This window comes from Meleagris gallopavo, chromosome 1 (genome assembly GCF_905368555.1).
Source record: "Meleagris gallopavo chromosome 1, MGAL_WU_HG_1.1, whole genome shotgun sequence".
Classification (NCBI taxonomy): Eukaryota; Metazoa; Chordata; class Aves; order Galliformes; family Phasianidae; genus Meleagris; species Meleagris gallopavo.
This window is the reverse complement of record NC_139404.1, coordinates 116882515-116897494: the sequence shown is the minus strand read 5'-3', so window position 1 is coordinate 116897494 and position 14980 is coordinate 116882515. Positions and strand designations below refer to the sequence as shown.

Sequence of the window (14980 nt, the reverse complement as noted above, 5' to 3'; positions counted from 1 at the left end):
TCAGTACAATCTGTTAGAAATACTCTAAGCTACTTTGAAGTATGGCATCTCTATATCTGAAATAATTAAAATCATAAGGAACAACTTAACAGATGAAAGACGCATTTAGTAGAAAACTCTCCCCTCCCCCATTATCCACTGCATTTGATATCAGACAACTGGACCTTTCATCCCTATTTGTTTGTTTGTTTGTTTTCTGTTTTGTTTTGTTTCTGTCAATCAGGAATACAAAACATTTTCGTCTATTCTTCTTTTCCTGTGCATTAGATGTAACTGTGGATCATGTCTTTTTGTCTTTTCCTATGCAGGTGCATAGAAATTGTATAATTTTTTCTTTGAAAACTGAAAGGAGATCCATTTAATGCTTTGCAAAGTTGATAATTTTCAGGTCTGTTTGTTGCATGCAAGTGAAGAATGATTTGAGCTGGCATTACAGAAGCCCTCTGTAGTACTTAATCTATGGTTGTTTTTTTTTTTCACGACTGCACGAAGAGAATAATTCCACGTATAACTTTGTCCTGGTCTCAGATAGAATATAATTCATGCAATCAGCTGAAGGAGACATTCTGAACATTACCGAAGGAGACATTCTGGAGCTCAGATAGAAGAGATTTGGTCAGAAGAGTGAACCACCACAGTGCTTTTTAAAATTTGATATTGAAGATTGTTTTTAAAGAGGGAAGAGTTTAACCTTCAGATTTTCAACAATATTAAGTCAAAATTGTGCAGCACGATTTTTAGTCCTATTTCCACTCACCCCCCACAGTTTTAGTAATGATCTTTCCCGACATAGAAAACTGTTTGATCTGTACTTTTTACAACTGTACTTTGATGTTCATGAGTGTAGATACTATCTGAGGAAACTTCTTTGTGTTACAGGTCGTTAAGTTACGGTGCCATAGGAGTAATTGTTGGCCATGAGTTTACTCATGGATTTGATAGTAATGGTGAGTGTTGTCCATATGTCAGTAACTTTTATTTTTCTTACAGAATTGACAGATTTGTGAAAATGCCAGAAAGATCATTTGTATATGCTTTAGCTCTTTCATTATTTCTTCTTAACAGTGCTGAATTTTCTGAAAAGAATTAAGGTTCTGCTGTTTTGTTCAAGCTGATAAATTCCCTATATATATATTATTTTTGTAATGGGAAGCTAAGAACCTGGCCAAGGGGCAGTGGTTTGCCCAGAGAAAAAAATCTTAGGTTCTCGCTCTGACTGGCTGGAGATGAGATGAGATGCTCTTCTACAAACAAGATGAAGCAAGGATCCAAGGCTGAATTTTCAATGAGTCACTGCTGTAACCACCAGCCTACGGAATGAGACATATGTCTTTTCTTTCTTACTCCCATATATATAATCCAGATGTTCTGGTTCTGCCCCAAGCCCAAAATGGAAATTTCAGAAGTTCCCATGACATAGATTTTTTTTTTTTTTTTTTTTTTTGCTGGTCAAGTGTATAACTGTTGCACACTAGTGAAGAATGACTTGAGCTGGCATTACAGAAACCCACCGCAACCTTTAATCTATGTTCTTTTTCATGACTGCGCTTAGAGAATAAACTAGTCATTATCAGGTTTGCAGAATCAAAGGTCAAGGAAGAAAAATACAATTATATTTACAAGAAAGCTCTTAGATAATTTTAAAACATGCTATAGAACTCATTAATCATTACTATTTTTTTCTAAAATGGAAGAATAGAATAACAAATAGAATCCAAGCTATTTACCAGTGAGTTGACCGAAGATTAGATTTTGCCTGCTGATTTTAACTATTTTGTATACACACTTGCATTTACCACTCATTTTTGTGCAAGTGCTAGATTCCAAAACTGGGAAAGAATGTTTTGCTTGTTTGTTTTTGTTTTTGTTGCTGTTGTTTGCTTGCTTTTGTTTTGCTTTGCTTTTTTGCTAAAAAGCTTGTTTTCTTTCTTTATTTTGAAGGTCGGAAATATGACAAAAATGGAAACTTAGACCCTTGGTGGACAACTGGCTCTGAAGAAAAATTTAAAGAGAAAACAAAATGCATGATTAATCAATACAACAATTACTACTGGAAGAAAGCTAACTTACATGTATGTAAAACACCAGTGATTGAAAGCACCGGTTTATTTTATTTTATTTTTTTTTCTTAAGCTATCTGTTCATAAATCCAAACATATTGAGATATTTGGCTACTGCCTTCATTTCTCACAACAAATCATTTTCTAAAGTGAATCACTGTGATCAAAATTGTCTGTCAGATTTGATTAGCCCAGTCAAATACCGGTACCCTTACACTGGTGACAGGGCTAAAGAGTTTTTCCCTATCACATCATATTGGGAAACAGAGGCAAAAGGATGAAGCCACTCGGCAGGGCTGGTCTAATTTCTGTGAGCATGCTGATTGACTTCTGAAGATGAGATCAGTAATGAAAACTGAGCAGCCACTCTTTCTAGAAAGAGGAATATAATAGCATGTATTATATACTCCTTTAGAAATTCTTGTTATTAATTACGGCTTTAGAAGAAGTTACATAAACCCTACTTTATTTCACATTCATCTCTTACAGTTTCTTTCATGTGTGCACACAGACCCAAATGTAGGGAGCACTATAGCAGAAACTCACAGAAAATGATTGAGAAAGAAAGTGCAAGGAAATTGTTTTTGTTTCATTTGTATCTGTCAGAGATATAGGCTTCTCTGAAAACAAGCAACTTATGTAAGTGCCCCAGATGATGGATAAACAGGATAAATTCTAGGCCTTTTGAAATCAATAGCTAGAATTCCAGTAATGTTGCCTGGGGCATGATTTTAATCTTAATTTTCAGGATAAAACACATTTTCACCCCTATACTCAATATCATCACCTCTACTTACATTCCAGAAGCATAAATACAATAAATTATTTGCCTTTCAAGAACTGAGATGTTGCACTGGATGCTTAACAATATTTTTAATACTTTCCCCAGGCTGTTTGTATTAGTCTCAGAGGCAATGAGACCATACTGTAGTCCAATTTGAAGTCCATCAACTGAGAGTTGAAATACCTCATGTAAGGTAACTTGCAAATAAAAATTCTCAGGCTTGTTCCTTAATATCAATAGGAAAAGAACTATCAATACAAAAATATCACTTAGAGGTCATCCAAATCTTCCCAGAGAAAATGAGTCACTATAACGCTCCTGTCATTGGCTCAGCCGTCAGCTTTACTTTCTACAGGTACCTCTTGGTGTATAGCTGAATTTTTTGCACCACCACCTTGGAAGCTGGTGGATGGGCTTACAGAGAGATTCTGTTACCCACAGCCTCATTGTCTGTAAGGCTTTTTTCTCCTATTCCTGTGAAATAACCTATAGCATGTTTTAGAGGGCAGAAAAAAAAATCTTGATATTTTCTGCTGTGCTTCATAGATTCTGAATGAAGAGGTATGCACGCAAAGGGCTTTTTTTTCTGCCAGTTATTTACATCAATATTCATATATTCTGCAGGTTTTTTTTACTTCTGTATAAATATTTTACATAAATCAAGAAACCTATTTACTCTTCCTCCTTCTCATTCAGTTTACAATAAAAATGTCTCCAGAAAAGAGGAGTAATGAAAGAAAAACTGGATATAGAAATAGCTTCAGAGTGCAGTAATGACATAAAGTCATCTGATTAAATAAAAAACTTATCTTGGTCCCTGAGCTCTGTCATGAACTGTCTATACACAGTAGTCTCAGATACCTGATCCGGAGCTGCCTGAGATCAACAGAAAGACTTCTTCCACTTATTAAAATGACCTTTGGCTCACATACCGCTGCAGGATTGCTCTCATCTTATGCTCTAAATCAGTCTACTTCACAAGATCACTGAAAGAAAAATGTACAAGGATGTAGGCTGGAAAAAGAAAAAGAAAAAAAAAAAAGACAATTGATATGTTTGCATATTCCCTGGTGTCTTTTCTCCTCATTGTCTCTCTCCCATCTCCACTCCAACCTTCTGGATGGATGGACAACAGGTAGGAAAGGAGCTGCACTTTCCACTTCTGCTTCCATTTCCCATTGCTGGGTGATCAGAGGTAATGCTGCCCTTGCAGAAATGAGGAGCTCTTCGTGATGTTATTGCATTTTCTAATACCAGGAGACTGACTTTTTCAGAAAGTTCAGATACTCAGAATATATTCTTGTTTCCATTACTTTTGCTCTTGGAATGAATAATGGGGAAAGCAGGATGAATCTCCCTCACAGATATTTTTAGAGCACCAAAAATACTATCAATTTCAATTCAGTCTCTGACAGCTATTTTTAATTATGCTATTTTATGTTATGACTTAAAAGTTATTTTAGCATCTCAGTAGTATATAAAATTTATGTAAAGAAACAAACATAACCTCTTAAATAAAAGTTTAAGAAAGGGGCTACTAGATCTCATGCATAACCAGAGAAAAACAGACTTTGGGGTAAATTAATTGATGCTCAGATCAAAGACCAGGAACAGCACTTTTGTCTGCATCTCCTACATTTTGTGGTGCAGAGATCTAGGCCCTGAGCCAGGATAACTCTTCTCAAAGAATTATCTACTGACAGTATTCACATTTAAAACCAGTTTTCTTAACTCGAGATATGGTGCTTGAAACTGTCTGAAGTTGTTCCTGCCTTCCTTTATTTTTTATTCTGTCTCTTGAAGTTGATCAAGAAGGAAGTTCAGAAAAAGGTCAAATGATGGATGTCTTTTCATTCTGCTAGGTGAATGGCAAGAGGACCTTGGCAGAAAACATTGCAGATAATGGAGGTTTGCGAGAGGCTTTCAGAGTAAGTACATGAAAAATATCTGGAACACATTATTTGAAAAGAACAGAGAAAGTTATACTCATGTCACTGAAAGGCACTTAGTACATCACTTTCTTATCAGGCATACAGGAGATGGATTAGAGAAAAGAGAGGAGGAGAAGAGGAACCTTTACTGCCAGGCCTTGACTTCACACACAACCAGCTTTTCTTTCTGAGTTATGCCCATGTGAGTAGTACAAATGTGTTTAAGAACCCATCTATAGATGTGCATAATGTACAGCACAGACTGCTTTGCTTCAACAATCTATACAAATCAGACCCTGAATTTTAAGGGTATAGGTAGAGAATTATTTTCACAAGTTTATTATTTCTTTTCTCTCTTCTTACTCCTCTGTCTATGCATTGTGTCAGAACTGCTTAAGTTTTTCTTCTGCTTTGTACAGTTTTTTCTCATCGCAGTTCTCTTCCTTCTTGCTCCTCCCATGCACTGCAAAGATTATTTTACACATACTGTCTCTTTAACGTCTTTTGATATTAGCATCCTGCTTTTCTAGTGCTTATAATATGCAGCATTTTATTACTGCTTTCCACCAGTAGTTTATCCAACACAAATTCCTGGTGCAAGTGTACTACCACCATTTATTACTGAACATGTTGTTCAGTGAAACTAAGCAGAAGTGTGGAAAGTCTTCATGGTATTTTTTTTTCCACATCTTTGTTTGCTATATGCTAAATGCACAATGGTATAACTTTGATAGAGGATGTGTTTTTAAGAAAATGAGTAGAACAAAGGAGAGAATCAGAAGTGATTTATTTGTTTAAAAGATTTGGATCAACACCTTGTATGAGGAGTAAAAGCTAAGCTAAAAAACTGCTCTAACCACCAAAATGAATGAATCGTCTGAAATTAAGAAACAAGACTCAATGCAACCAGTGTCAGTCTTTAACTCAGCTGAAAACCCAGCTGAAAACCACTTCTCCTATGTCAAGAGTCGATGTAGCAGTGTACATACAGGTCTATGACCACTTAGGTTGGATGGTATTAACTGATAAAAGAACTGCATTTGGGTATTTTATATTGAAGTTCATATATCCCATATATATATATCATATATCCCATGGTTGGTATGGCTTAAAGGATTTTGTTGGTGGTAAGCATTCAGCAGTGGAGACTTAGGTAAGGTAAATTGAATTTTTCAATGCATAAAAGCATAAGAGGGATCATTCAGCTGTGCTAATAGTTTCTTTACCTTGCTTAGTGGCCAGTTACCTTTGCGCCAAATATTCTATTAGGAACTGTGAAGTGGTGGCCACTGATAGAAAGTTGAAGAAAAAGTCATTTGAAAAGAAACCACCATTTGAATAAGGGACAAATGTCAGGTAATGCAGATGCAATTCTAGAGATGAAAAGCATCATTACATGCACCTTTATGCATTACATGGCTTTGAAACAAAAAAATTGCTAATTATTAAAATGTGAGATGCTCCCGTATCTGAAAAGCTGAAAAGCAAACTGCAATTAAGAGTATCTCAAAAACAGAGAAATGGTAAAGTGCATATGGCTAGATGGTGGGAATGAGTGGGTGGAAAATAACAGCAGGTGGAGACTGGATCCATTAAGGGATTTCAAAAACAGGAGAATACATCAGGAGAGCAAAGAAAAGGTGAAACAAAAATAAGAGTTAGTGATGTCTTTCCATTTTGCACATTCTGTAAGTAACAAAAATACTTAAAACTGACGTTACATTCTGCTTTACTTACAAATTTACCCCAAATAATATGCCTATTTCTTCTTTTTATCTTTTATTAGGTAAGATGCAACTCCTTCAGATCAGAGTCTGCAAGAGAACAAATATATATTGGAGCTCACAGCCCTCCTATGTTCAGGTTGTGCAAATAATGTATTCACTCAGTATATATACAGAATCAACCACTGCAGCACACAAATGCAGAAATTTAGCATGTTAAGAGGAGTTTAAGAGCAAACAAAATCACTGTGCTTTTGGTCTAGACTGAAAGTCAAGTGTTTTTATTAGCTTATATTCTGCTATTACAAATGTTCTGTAAAAATGAGAGGCTTGCATCTACCTTCTATAGAATTTGAACCAGAATAATCTCTGATCCTTGTGTCATTGTCATTCTGTAATCAAGATCTGAATATATGAAATGTCTTTTCAATCGCTTTCCTTTTCCTATGCAATTCTAGATCAGAAGACAATGAATATTAGGAAGATGCTTGATTTAATCTGTCTGAGTTGAGTAAAAGTTTTAAAGAGAGTGCCTTGAATTATATTGATAATAAACAGGTAGAAATGCAAAGCAAAACATGCCCTGTAGGTTTAGCTCAGGACTAAGTTTAGCTCTTCAGTTGGCCTTCAAGAGACACAATTCTTGAAAGAGCTGCAGTTATCCAGCTCAACAGCTTGTCAGCATCTTTGCCCATGGCGTCTTCAACAGGCTCTCATGATCATTGAACATCAAGAAGAGGCTGCAAAAGGATGAAGGCTTAAAGACTAACTAAGAGTTATGAAGCTAGTTTATTTCTCTGCATCTCCACAGTTTGCATAACCAATAACAAGTTGTTTCTGCTAAGATTAATGCCAGTTGCATTTACTTAACTACGAACTGTGTCTTTGCCCTCAGTCATGTGGCTATGTTACTTCTTCATTTGGGGGAAAGATGTTAATTCCACATGCTGATATATAGTGAAAGCATCTCCAGTACAGTGGATTAGTTGCTTTCTGGGAATTCCTACCATTTTCTACTGACAAAAAAAGGAGCTGAGATATGAGCATCCTTTGCCCCAGTTCTCTCTTGGTAAAAGAAAAATAGCAACTGCTTTCACACTGCCTTCACACGGGAACTGTGAGGTTGCTTCACAGACTGAAAGGGACAGGTCGTCTAATATATTCCCTAGGCACAGTCGCATCTAAGTTGGAGATATAAACACTGTATATGTAGCATATCTTGGGGTCCTTGTCAACAGGAGTGAGTTAAGAAATAATGAAACTATAAACTTGTTAACAGTAATTTTATATAAGCTAGCACTGCAGATGACAGTTCTTGGTCTTGGTAGACTTCTTTACTTCGCATTTGCACTATTGCACCTTTGTAATACTTGCCACTCTAGTTAAGGTAAAACGAATGTGATGTACAGATCTGCATGTCTTTTAACAATTGAAAAATGCTTCACATCAGTGAGGACTGAAATATCCACTTGATTTTCAGCCTACAGAGTAATATTTTCTATAATTCCTACACTATCAACTTTTGGTAAAATAACTATTTCTTGGCTTTTAGAGACCTCAGATTTACTTTACCTTTTCAGTATATACTGAATCATCACGTAGCTACATTCCCATGAGATGGTACAAATCATAAAATATACAGGGGAGCCTGAGGATAAGGCATTCATGAGGAAAAACTCATATTTAGCTGAAGGAATCAAGTTATGGAAGAAAATTACAGAGATGATCAGATGAATTTTGAGTCAGAAAGTATAGACAAATCTATCTCTTAGTTTTTTATGTGAGATACTCAGACTTCCGTTTCAGACACAGAGAAACCTTGGTGCTTGTCTCTTCTTCCAAATTATATCAACTGGGCTAATATTATCCGCTTGCCCTAAGTTCCTTCATTTGTGTCATAAGACCAGTGTGACTACAATAGCAGTACGGCGTCTTTCCACATTGACAATTCTTGCTATCCCAAAAAGCCCAAACAATCCTTGCAAATAATTATAAAATGTAATCATGTAAGAAGATAGAAATAAATAATATGTATCTTCGACATCTGAGCTAGTCATCCCCACTTCTCTTCATGCTCCAAAAAGAATGGGCGTTTGGAAGCTATATCTCACCATTTTGAAAATTAAAAAAAAGCTCTGCAACTGAGCCTTTCTGTTGGCAGTCAAGGAAGCCTGTGGTGATCCTTTCGGGGGAAGGTGTCTGCTGCAGTTCAGTGGAATGAAATCCAGACAGCCCACTTCTGATTCCATGACTAATGTGTGGCAATGTCAAACCATGTGCATTTATGGGCACATAAAGATGTTTTGCTAACAAGAATCTGGTTTTATATATTTTTATTTGGCAGATTTTCAGTATTAGCCTTTACTTAACTTGTTTTGAACTCAAGTTTCAAAGTGAAGTCCACAGTGTTCTTGGAATAATACCCACCAGGTTAAATAGCATGGATAAGAAGCTCTTGCTTTTGCAGTCCCTGAATATGTATTTGTGATGATTTTTTATGGTAAAGCTGTTCCTCCAAACACATTTTGTAATTCTCCCTACAAAACTGACCTTTAGATATTTTGCACCAGCTGACTGCAAATTTTCATACCCACAGAAAGTCTAATCAATGTAATAAGAATGTTTTCTACCATGCTGAGCTATCCTGAGAAGCTGATTGTCCACAATGGAGAAAAATGCCTTCCCACTGAATAACAAGGAGTGGAGAAATGCATACAATTAATATCTCAGTAGATACTTTTCTGCTTTTAGCTCAGGATGCTGTTTACTTTCATACCATTTCAAATTTAAGATTAGTAAATTCCAAGGTGCTTAAAAGCATGCAAAAAAAAAAAAAAAAAAATCAGCAAACAATACAATCCCAATCTAGTAATGGTAAAACAATCATTTCTGACAGCATGAAATAAAACAGATGTGGAAGAAGGAGCCAAGGATGACTGCATACAAAGAAAAAGCACTTCCCTTGTACCTGAAAGTGTCGATCTGCAATGCAGGCACACTGTTTGGCTTGTGTGAGGTGAAGAAGCACTGCTCTTTCAGCAACATGCCATTTTGGGATGGAAGCAAGAGAGCTTGGGACCCAGTCAGGACAGAAGCCTCAGAAAATGAATTTCCAGAATATCAGAGGAACTGAGATGCCCAAGGATGAGGTGCTCTACCACCCCAGCTTCATGCTATAAAATTCCAAGGAGATGGTTTGTGTGTGTGTTGTGGTCAAGGGACTTTTATGTGAACCTGGATGGCGTGCACCAAACTGAAGTAGTTCCAGCACACCCATCGTGTGTGTTCACATGCTCTGTATTGTGGGTGCAGCAGTTTGGCAGGTGCTGGAAGAAGGGTTCCATCACACAAGGCTACCACTGATCTCCCACCTTTCTTGCCAACAGTCCCATTGGAAAATTCTCTAAATGACATAGTATCCACAATTTGCAATTGTTTTTGGTTGACATTCCAGCAAAATAAGATACTTCTCAAAGCACAGAATGAAACAAGATTGTTTTATGTTAACTTTATCTGGCAATTCTCCCAAACGTCTATTTTTTATTTCTGGAGAAATGACATGGGAAGCCTGAAAATTCAACCTAAAGTGAGCGTGTTGAAATACCTACAAACGTTTAAGGTCAGATAGCCTGCCTGTCAACCATTTTTTTTCTTTGCAGAGTTATCGGAGCCATGAGCAACTTTGAAGAGTTCCGTAAGGCTTTCAACTGCCCGGTAAATACGAGTATGAACCGAGGGGCAGAATCTTGCCGGCTGTGGTAGGCGTCCCTTCTGGATCTTCTGTCTGCAAGGGTCTGTAATGTGAACTGCTGTGCCTGAGCTCAAGCTCACTGTGAGAGTTTCAGAAGAACACTCTGCAGTCTGGAGAGGTGTTACTTCAAATGCATCTTCCTCATCCATGCAGATGAACTACATGGACACTCCTTTTATCCATGAAACTCCTCCTGTTTCTCTGCAGTTATATTGCTGTTGATGGATAAATTACCGAGTCCAATTCCTGATTTATATTTGAGCAAGAGGTAAATGCTAAAATCCAGTTTCAATCTATTGCTCTGCAGGGTGGCTATGCAGAATGCTCCCATATAGAATTTCTGGATGAAGAAATTAATGAGACTTGCTATAAAGCCAGCTCTGATTTGCTGCATGACACAGTAGTTTCATAACTTAAACTGTCACTGCCTAGCACTCCATAAACGGTGTTGCATGATGTAAGAGCCCAGCAGAGGGATTTCCCAGCACCATGATGCCCAGAAATATTACAGCACTTATCCCTATTTACAGTGTAAGCATTTATTTTTCCCCCAAGAGGTGAATTTGCCTTGTGTCGATGATGGCTTTGCCTACATTTATTTTTAAGCCTGAAAGAGCTTAAATTTTAGGGTGTCTTAGTGTCTGCATCTTACAGAGGAATACGAGAACTGTATTCTGGACAGGGTAGGGTAACCTGTAGTTTTGAGGAAAGAAGAACGTGTGACTGAAAAAAGGTGCCAACAGCATTTGACCTATCTGGGTCAAAAAGCCATTCTAGAAGCTGATGACTTTTAAATACAGAATATACACAAGACATTTGAATTTTTCACCTGATTACTAAAATATTTACATAAAAGAAATGAGTAAGCAAACATATTTTGTAGCAGAAAAATTTGAACACAACTATTACTTAAAAGAGAAGAATATCAAAATAGTCCTTTCTTCCTCAACAGAAATACACATTTTTAATTGGTATTTATTTATACCTTGTGCGTTAATTCACTTTTGGATTGTGAAATCATTTCAAATGGAGAGAGGGTTTCTTCAGGATGATTTAATTACTATACATATATATATATATAAAATTATATAAATTCTTCTATTAATTTGTTTAAGTACTATTATATTGGTATAAAAATATTAATGAGATAAACTTTTTTACAAGGATTTGTCAAATATTTCCTAATCGTCTAGGTGGATGAAGGTTCAATTGTAGCTCAGTTTTTGCAAATTGAGTTTGTTCCTTCCAACTCTTTATAAAGAAGGGAGATATCATGGAAAGCTACTTTAGGAAAGGAGATATATCCTCAAACTACCTTTCAGAGTGGAGGAAGTTGAGATTCCTAAACTCAAGCCATTTTTGCCACTTTTTAGAATAAAATCACTATGTTCGGTGGAGATGGGATTTTCTTCTTTTAATTTTCCCCTGAAAAAAAGTCAATTTTTTTCTTAAGAGCAAATGCACATCTTCCTTCAAGTCAGTCCTGAGTTCCACGGATTATGGTTTGTCATTTGAGCTGACACTATCAATTTTTTCCTGGTGGTATTTTTCACAAAAACTATTTAGATGTTCGTGTTTTCATACGAACTTTCCTCAAACAAGCAGGCATGGCTCTTGAGAAAAGTAATGTTGTTTACCTACTAATTGGAAAGTTCCTTAGCAAATTGAATGCTGTCCTGAATTCATTCCTGCCCTCATACGAGCACTGACGCTACTTGATGCTGACAGCTTTGGATCAACAGCACAAAGTTCAGGAGTAAAATCCAGGCCCCATTAAAGTTAGTACCAGTATGGTCATTGTCCTCAAAAAACTCAGGACAGATGCTCAAATACTTATTTTAACTTCCTAAATTACTGGTCTAGGCAAAAATGGTTTCACAACAGTCAGCTTGGAGTTTTCTAATTTTATCTCTCGGGTCAGAGATCCATTTGAAAGAGCTTCTCTCTCATGGCTATTTTCCAGTGGGAAAGGTCTTGTAGTTTTGTGGTTTATGGGGTTATTACTCTATACTGGATAGTGATTTCTTCTAAAATGTTTGCGATCTTAAATGTCACCCTCACTTCGTATTGCTAGGCTCAAACCTTTCATGTTTAATAATACCAAAGACTTTTGAACTGTGATATCGATACAACAGCATAAGAAACATTCAGAAACCACATCATCGTTACACGGGCAGGCACGCAGCTCTTACAGTGAGCAGAGAGATGGGCTCTATGCTGCGGACATAGCAGGGAGCTGAAGGGCTCAGGGACAAGGCCCTAGAAGGAGGGAAGAGTGAGCATGGCCAGATTTTGAGCCTAGCTTTTGGAAGTTCAGCAGAGGCCTATGTGCTGCCTGGAAAATGAAGAGACTTCGCTCCCAGCATCCACATTCATCAGTAGCACACAAGTCTGGGGAATCCTTGCTGTGGATTCGTGTTTGGGCTTCAGTCTTGCCCATGGCAGCATGTGGAAAGCCAGTTCCACCTCCTCTGTCCAACTGTTACCTCCAGCCAAAGAGCTGATTAGTTTACAAGGAAATCAGCTATCTAGGTGACAGTTGGGAAGCAAAGCAGAAGGTAAATAAACACATTTATAAAACTTGGTCCCCAAAGACAGGTAGCTAGAACATGGTGATGATTTCTGAGGGCTCTTCTCATTGCCTCTATTTTAACAGATTCCTTGGCCCTGCTTTGTTTTCACATTGTGCCTCCTGGATCTGTGCTAGCAATGCCTTGCTGTACTGCCTTCAAGTTTACCTAATGCATCTATGCAAACAGGTTCTTCCTGTATGTTCTTCTCCTAGAGCTTTTAAATTGATATTTTTTTAAATTGCCAGTAATTATTTCAACCCTTATTTCCCCTTGAGCATATTGCAAAATGTTCTTTCTATTGGCTCAATTGTCTTCATATCTACCAGTGGTCAGGAGGAGAAAGATGCTATTAAAAAAGTATTTTTACCTATGTGAATTTGAAGAGTTTTTCTCTACTGTGTAGACATAATGAAACAACACCTACTCCTCTCTCATGTTCCTTTATTTTGATCCTGAAAATATGCAAAACTTTATTTTTGGTCCAACCCTAAAAAAGCTATATCATCACCTTATACACTGTGAGTTATTTCCACTGATTCTGTTGTGAAAGCATAGCTTTACACATGGGTAGCTCTTCAAAAAGGCAGCTGTGCTACTCCCCTGTGTGAACTGATTAGGTAAGATGTCCATCCTAGGACTTGATGTTGAAGGACCAAAAAACTCAGCTGCATTATAAAGCTCTGTCTCGTGCCTTGTGCAGGGGAACTTCAGCATTCTTTAAGTAGGAATGCTATCATAACACTAAATGTTTGAATTATTTATAAAATAATCAGTTGACTTTATGTATAACTTTTTCTTATTATTCAATAAATTCTATGCATAGAAGTCTGTCTTGCAGCAATGTGATATATTTATCTGTCTCCAAATAAATACTAAGAACTTAACGACTTGAGGCAGAAAGTGAGTTAAAAGGTCTTTTGTGTTTATGATTTTTTAATCTGGATTTTTATTTTGCTGATGACTCTACTCCTAGCTTTTCTTCTTGCATAATAAGTTGACTGACTCTTTAAAAGACAGTTGTGTTAGCCAATAAAAAACAAAGTGAAGAAGAATTTTCCCATGCATTCAGTATGACAAAAGCTGCTTGGACTGTCACTGCTCAACTTTACAATGTTACTTCTAATATATAGTCTTTATAAAATATAATAAGGAGCATAATGACATGGCCCCAGGTTCTCAAGGCTACCATTATTGCTTGACAGCATAAGAATTGCCTTTTCCTTCAAAGAGACTTCCAGACATCTTCAGGCAGTTTATTAAGTTCCACTTGCCCCAACAATTTGCCAGAGGCAATTAAAATGAATGTAGGATGAGCGGCAACGGGTGGGAGCTGGATGGTGCGGAAACTACAGATGTGTGTGAGTCTGAAGTGCAGATCAGTGACATCTCTTTCCAGGTGGACCAAAGGAATGGCTTTGCAGCCTTGTGAACTTCTGTTTGTTAAAAGTAAATGTTTGCATGGGGGAAGATGAATGAGCAGAGCAACGCCTGGGTGTAAGTGTGAAACCAGTCTCAGTGTGATGGAGATATTTTGATCAACTTCCACGTAGTTTGCTGAGTGTCTTGGAAAGATTCTTTAACAATGGATGCAGATTGCCCTGAGGAATTCAGGGTTTATCTGCTACAGCAAGATCCTGCCTCACTAATCAGACAATTTAATCCCATTTAAAATGTAATATATATTTAAAAAAATAGAAAAGAAATTAAAAAATCCCTGGGGATTCTCCAACACAGTGCCATGTTTTATTAAATAAAACATCAAAGCTGGAAGTTACTGCGAATCAAGATAATGTGTTACATTAATTTGTGATCAAAGAAACAGATATAATGATATAATTTTAATCATCTATAAGCACAACAGCTGAAAGAGCTTTATGTACAGGGTCAGAAAAATACACAGATGCATATGTTACCTGTAGGTGTGAACTCAGGTGGAGATTTTCAAGAACATATCTAAAAAATTTATCACATCTATTTCTTCTCATTGAATTGATGAACTGATGTTTAACAAAGCTCAGGGAAAGACTTCAAAGGGGATTTTAAGCCTTTTTTCACCACAAAATTTACTCAAGATATTGGTATATCTTTGAGCAATGGCAGTGTTGATTGTTTTGCATGGCCATTATATGCTCCTGTTCTGAAATATGAGTAGCAGAC

General features: G+C 36.9%; 1 protein-coding gene across 1 annotated transcript in view; it reads left to right on the top strand.

Annotated features, from left to right (window-relative positions):
- The window catches only part of PHEX (phosphate regulating endopeptidase X-linked), a 98993-nt gene extending 85003 nt beyond the window's left edge, over positions 1-13990 (top strand). The window contains exons 17-22 of the mRNA XM_085210819.1: positions 880-947; positions 1942-2072; positions 4707-4772; positions 4873-4977; positions 6562-6638; positions 10159-13990. Of these exons, the coding sequence (XP_085066945.1) occupies positions 880-947; positions 1942-2072; positions 4707-4772; positions 4873-4977; positions 6562-6638; positions 10159-10261 (550 nt within the window). The 3' untranslated portion in view covers positions 10262-13990. The remainder of the gene's footprint in view (positions 1-879; positions 948-1941; positions 2073-4706; positions 4773-4872; positions 4978-6561; positions 6639-10158) is intronic.
- The last annotated feature ends 990 nt before the right edge of the window (positions 13991-14980 follow it).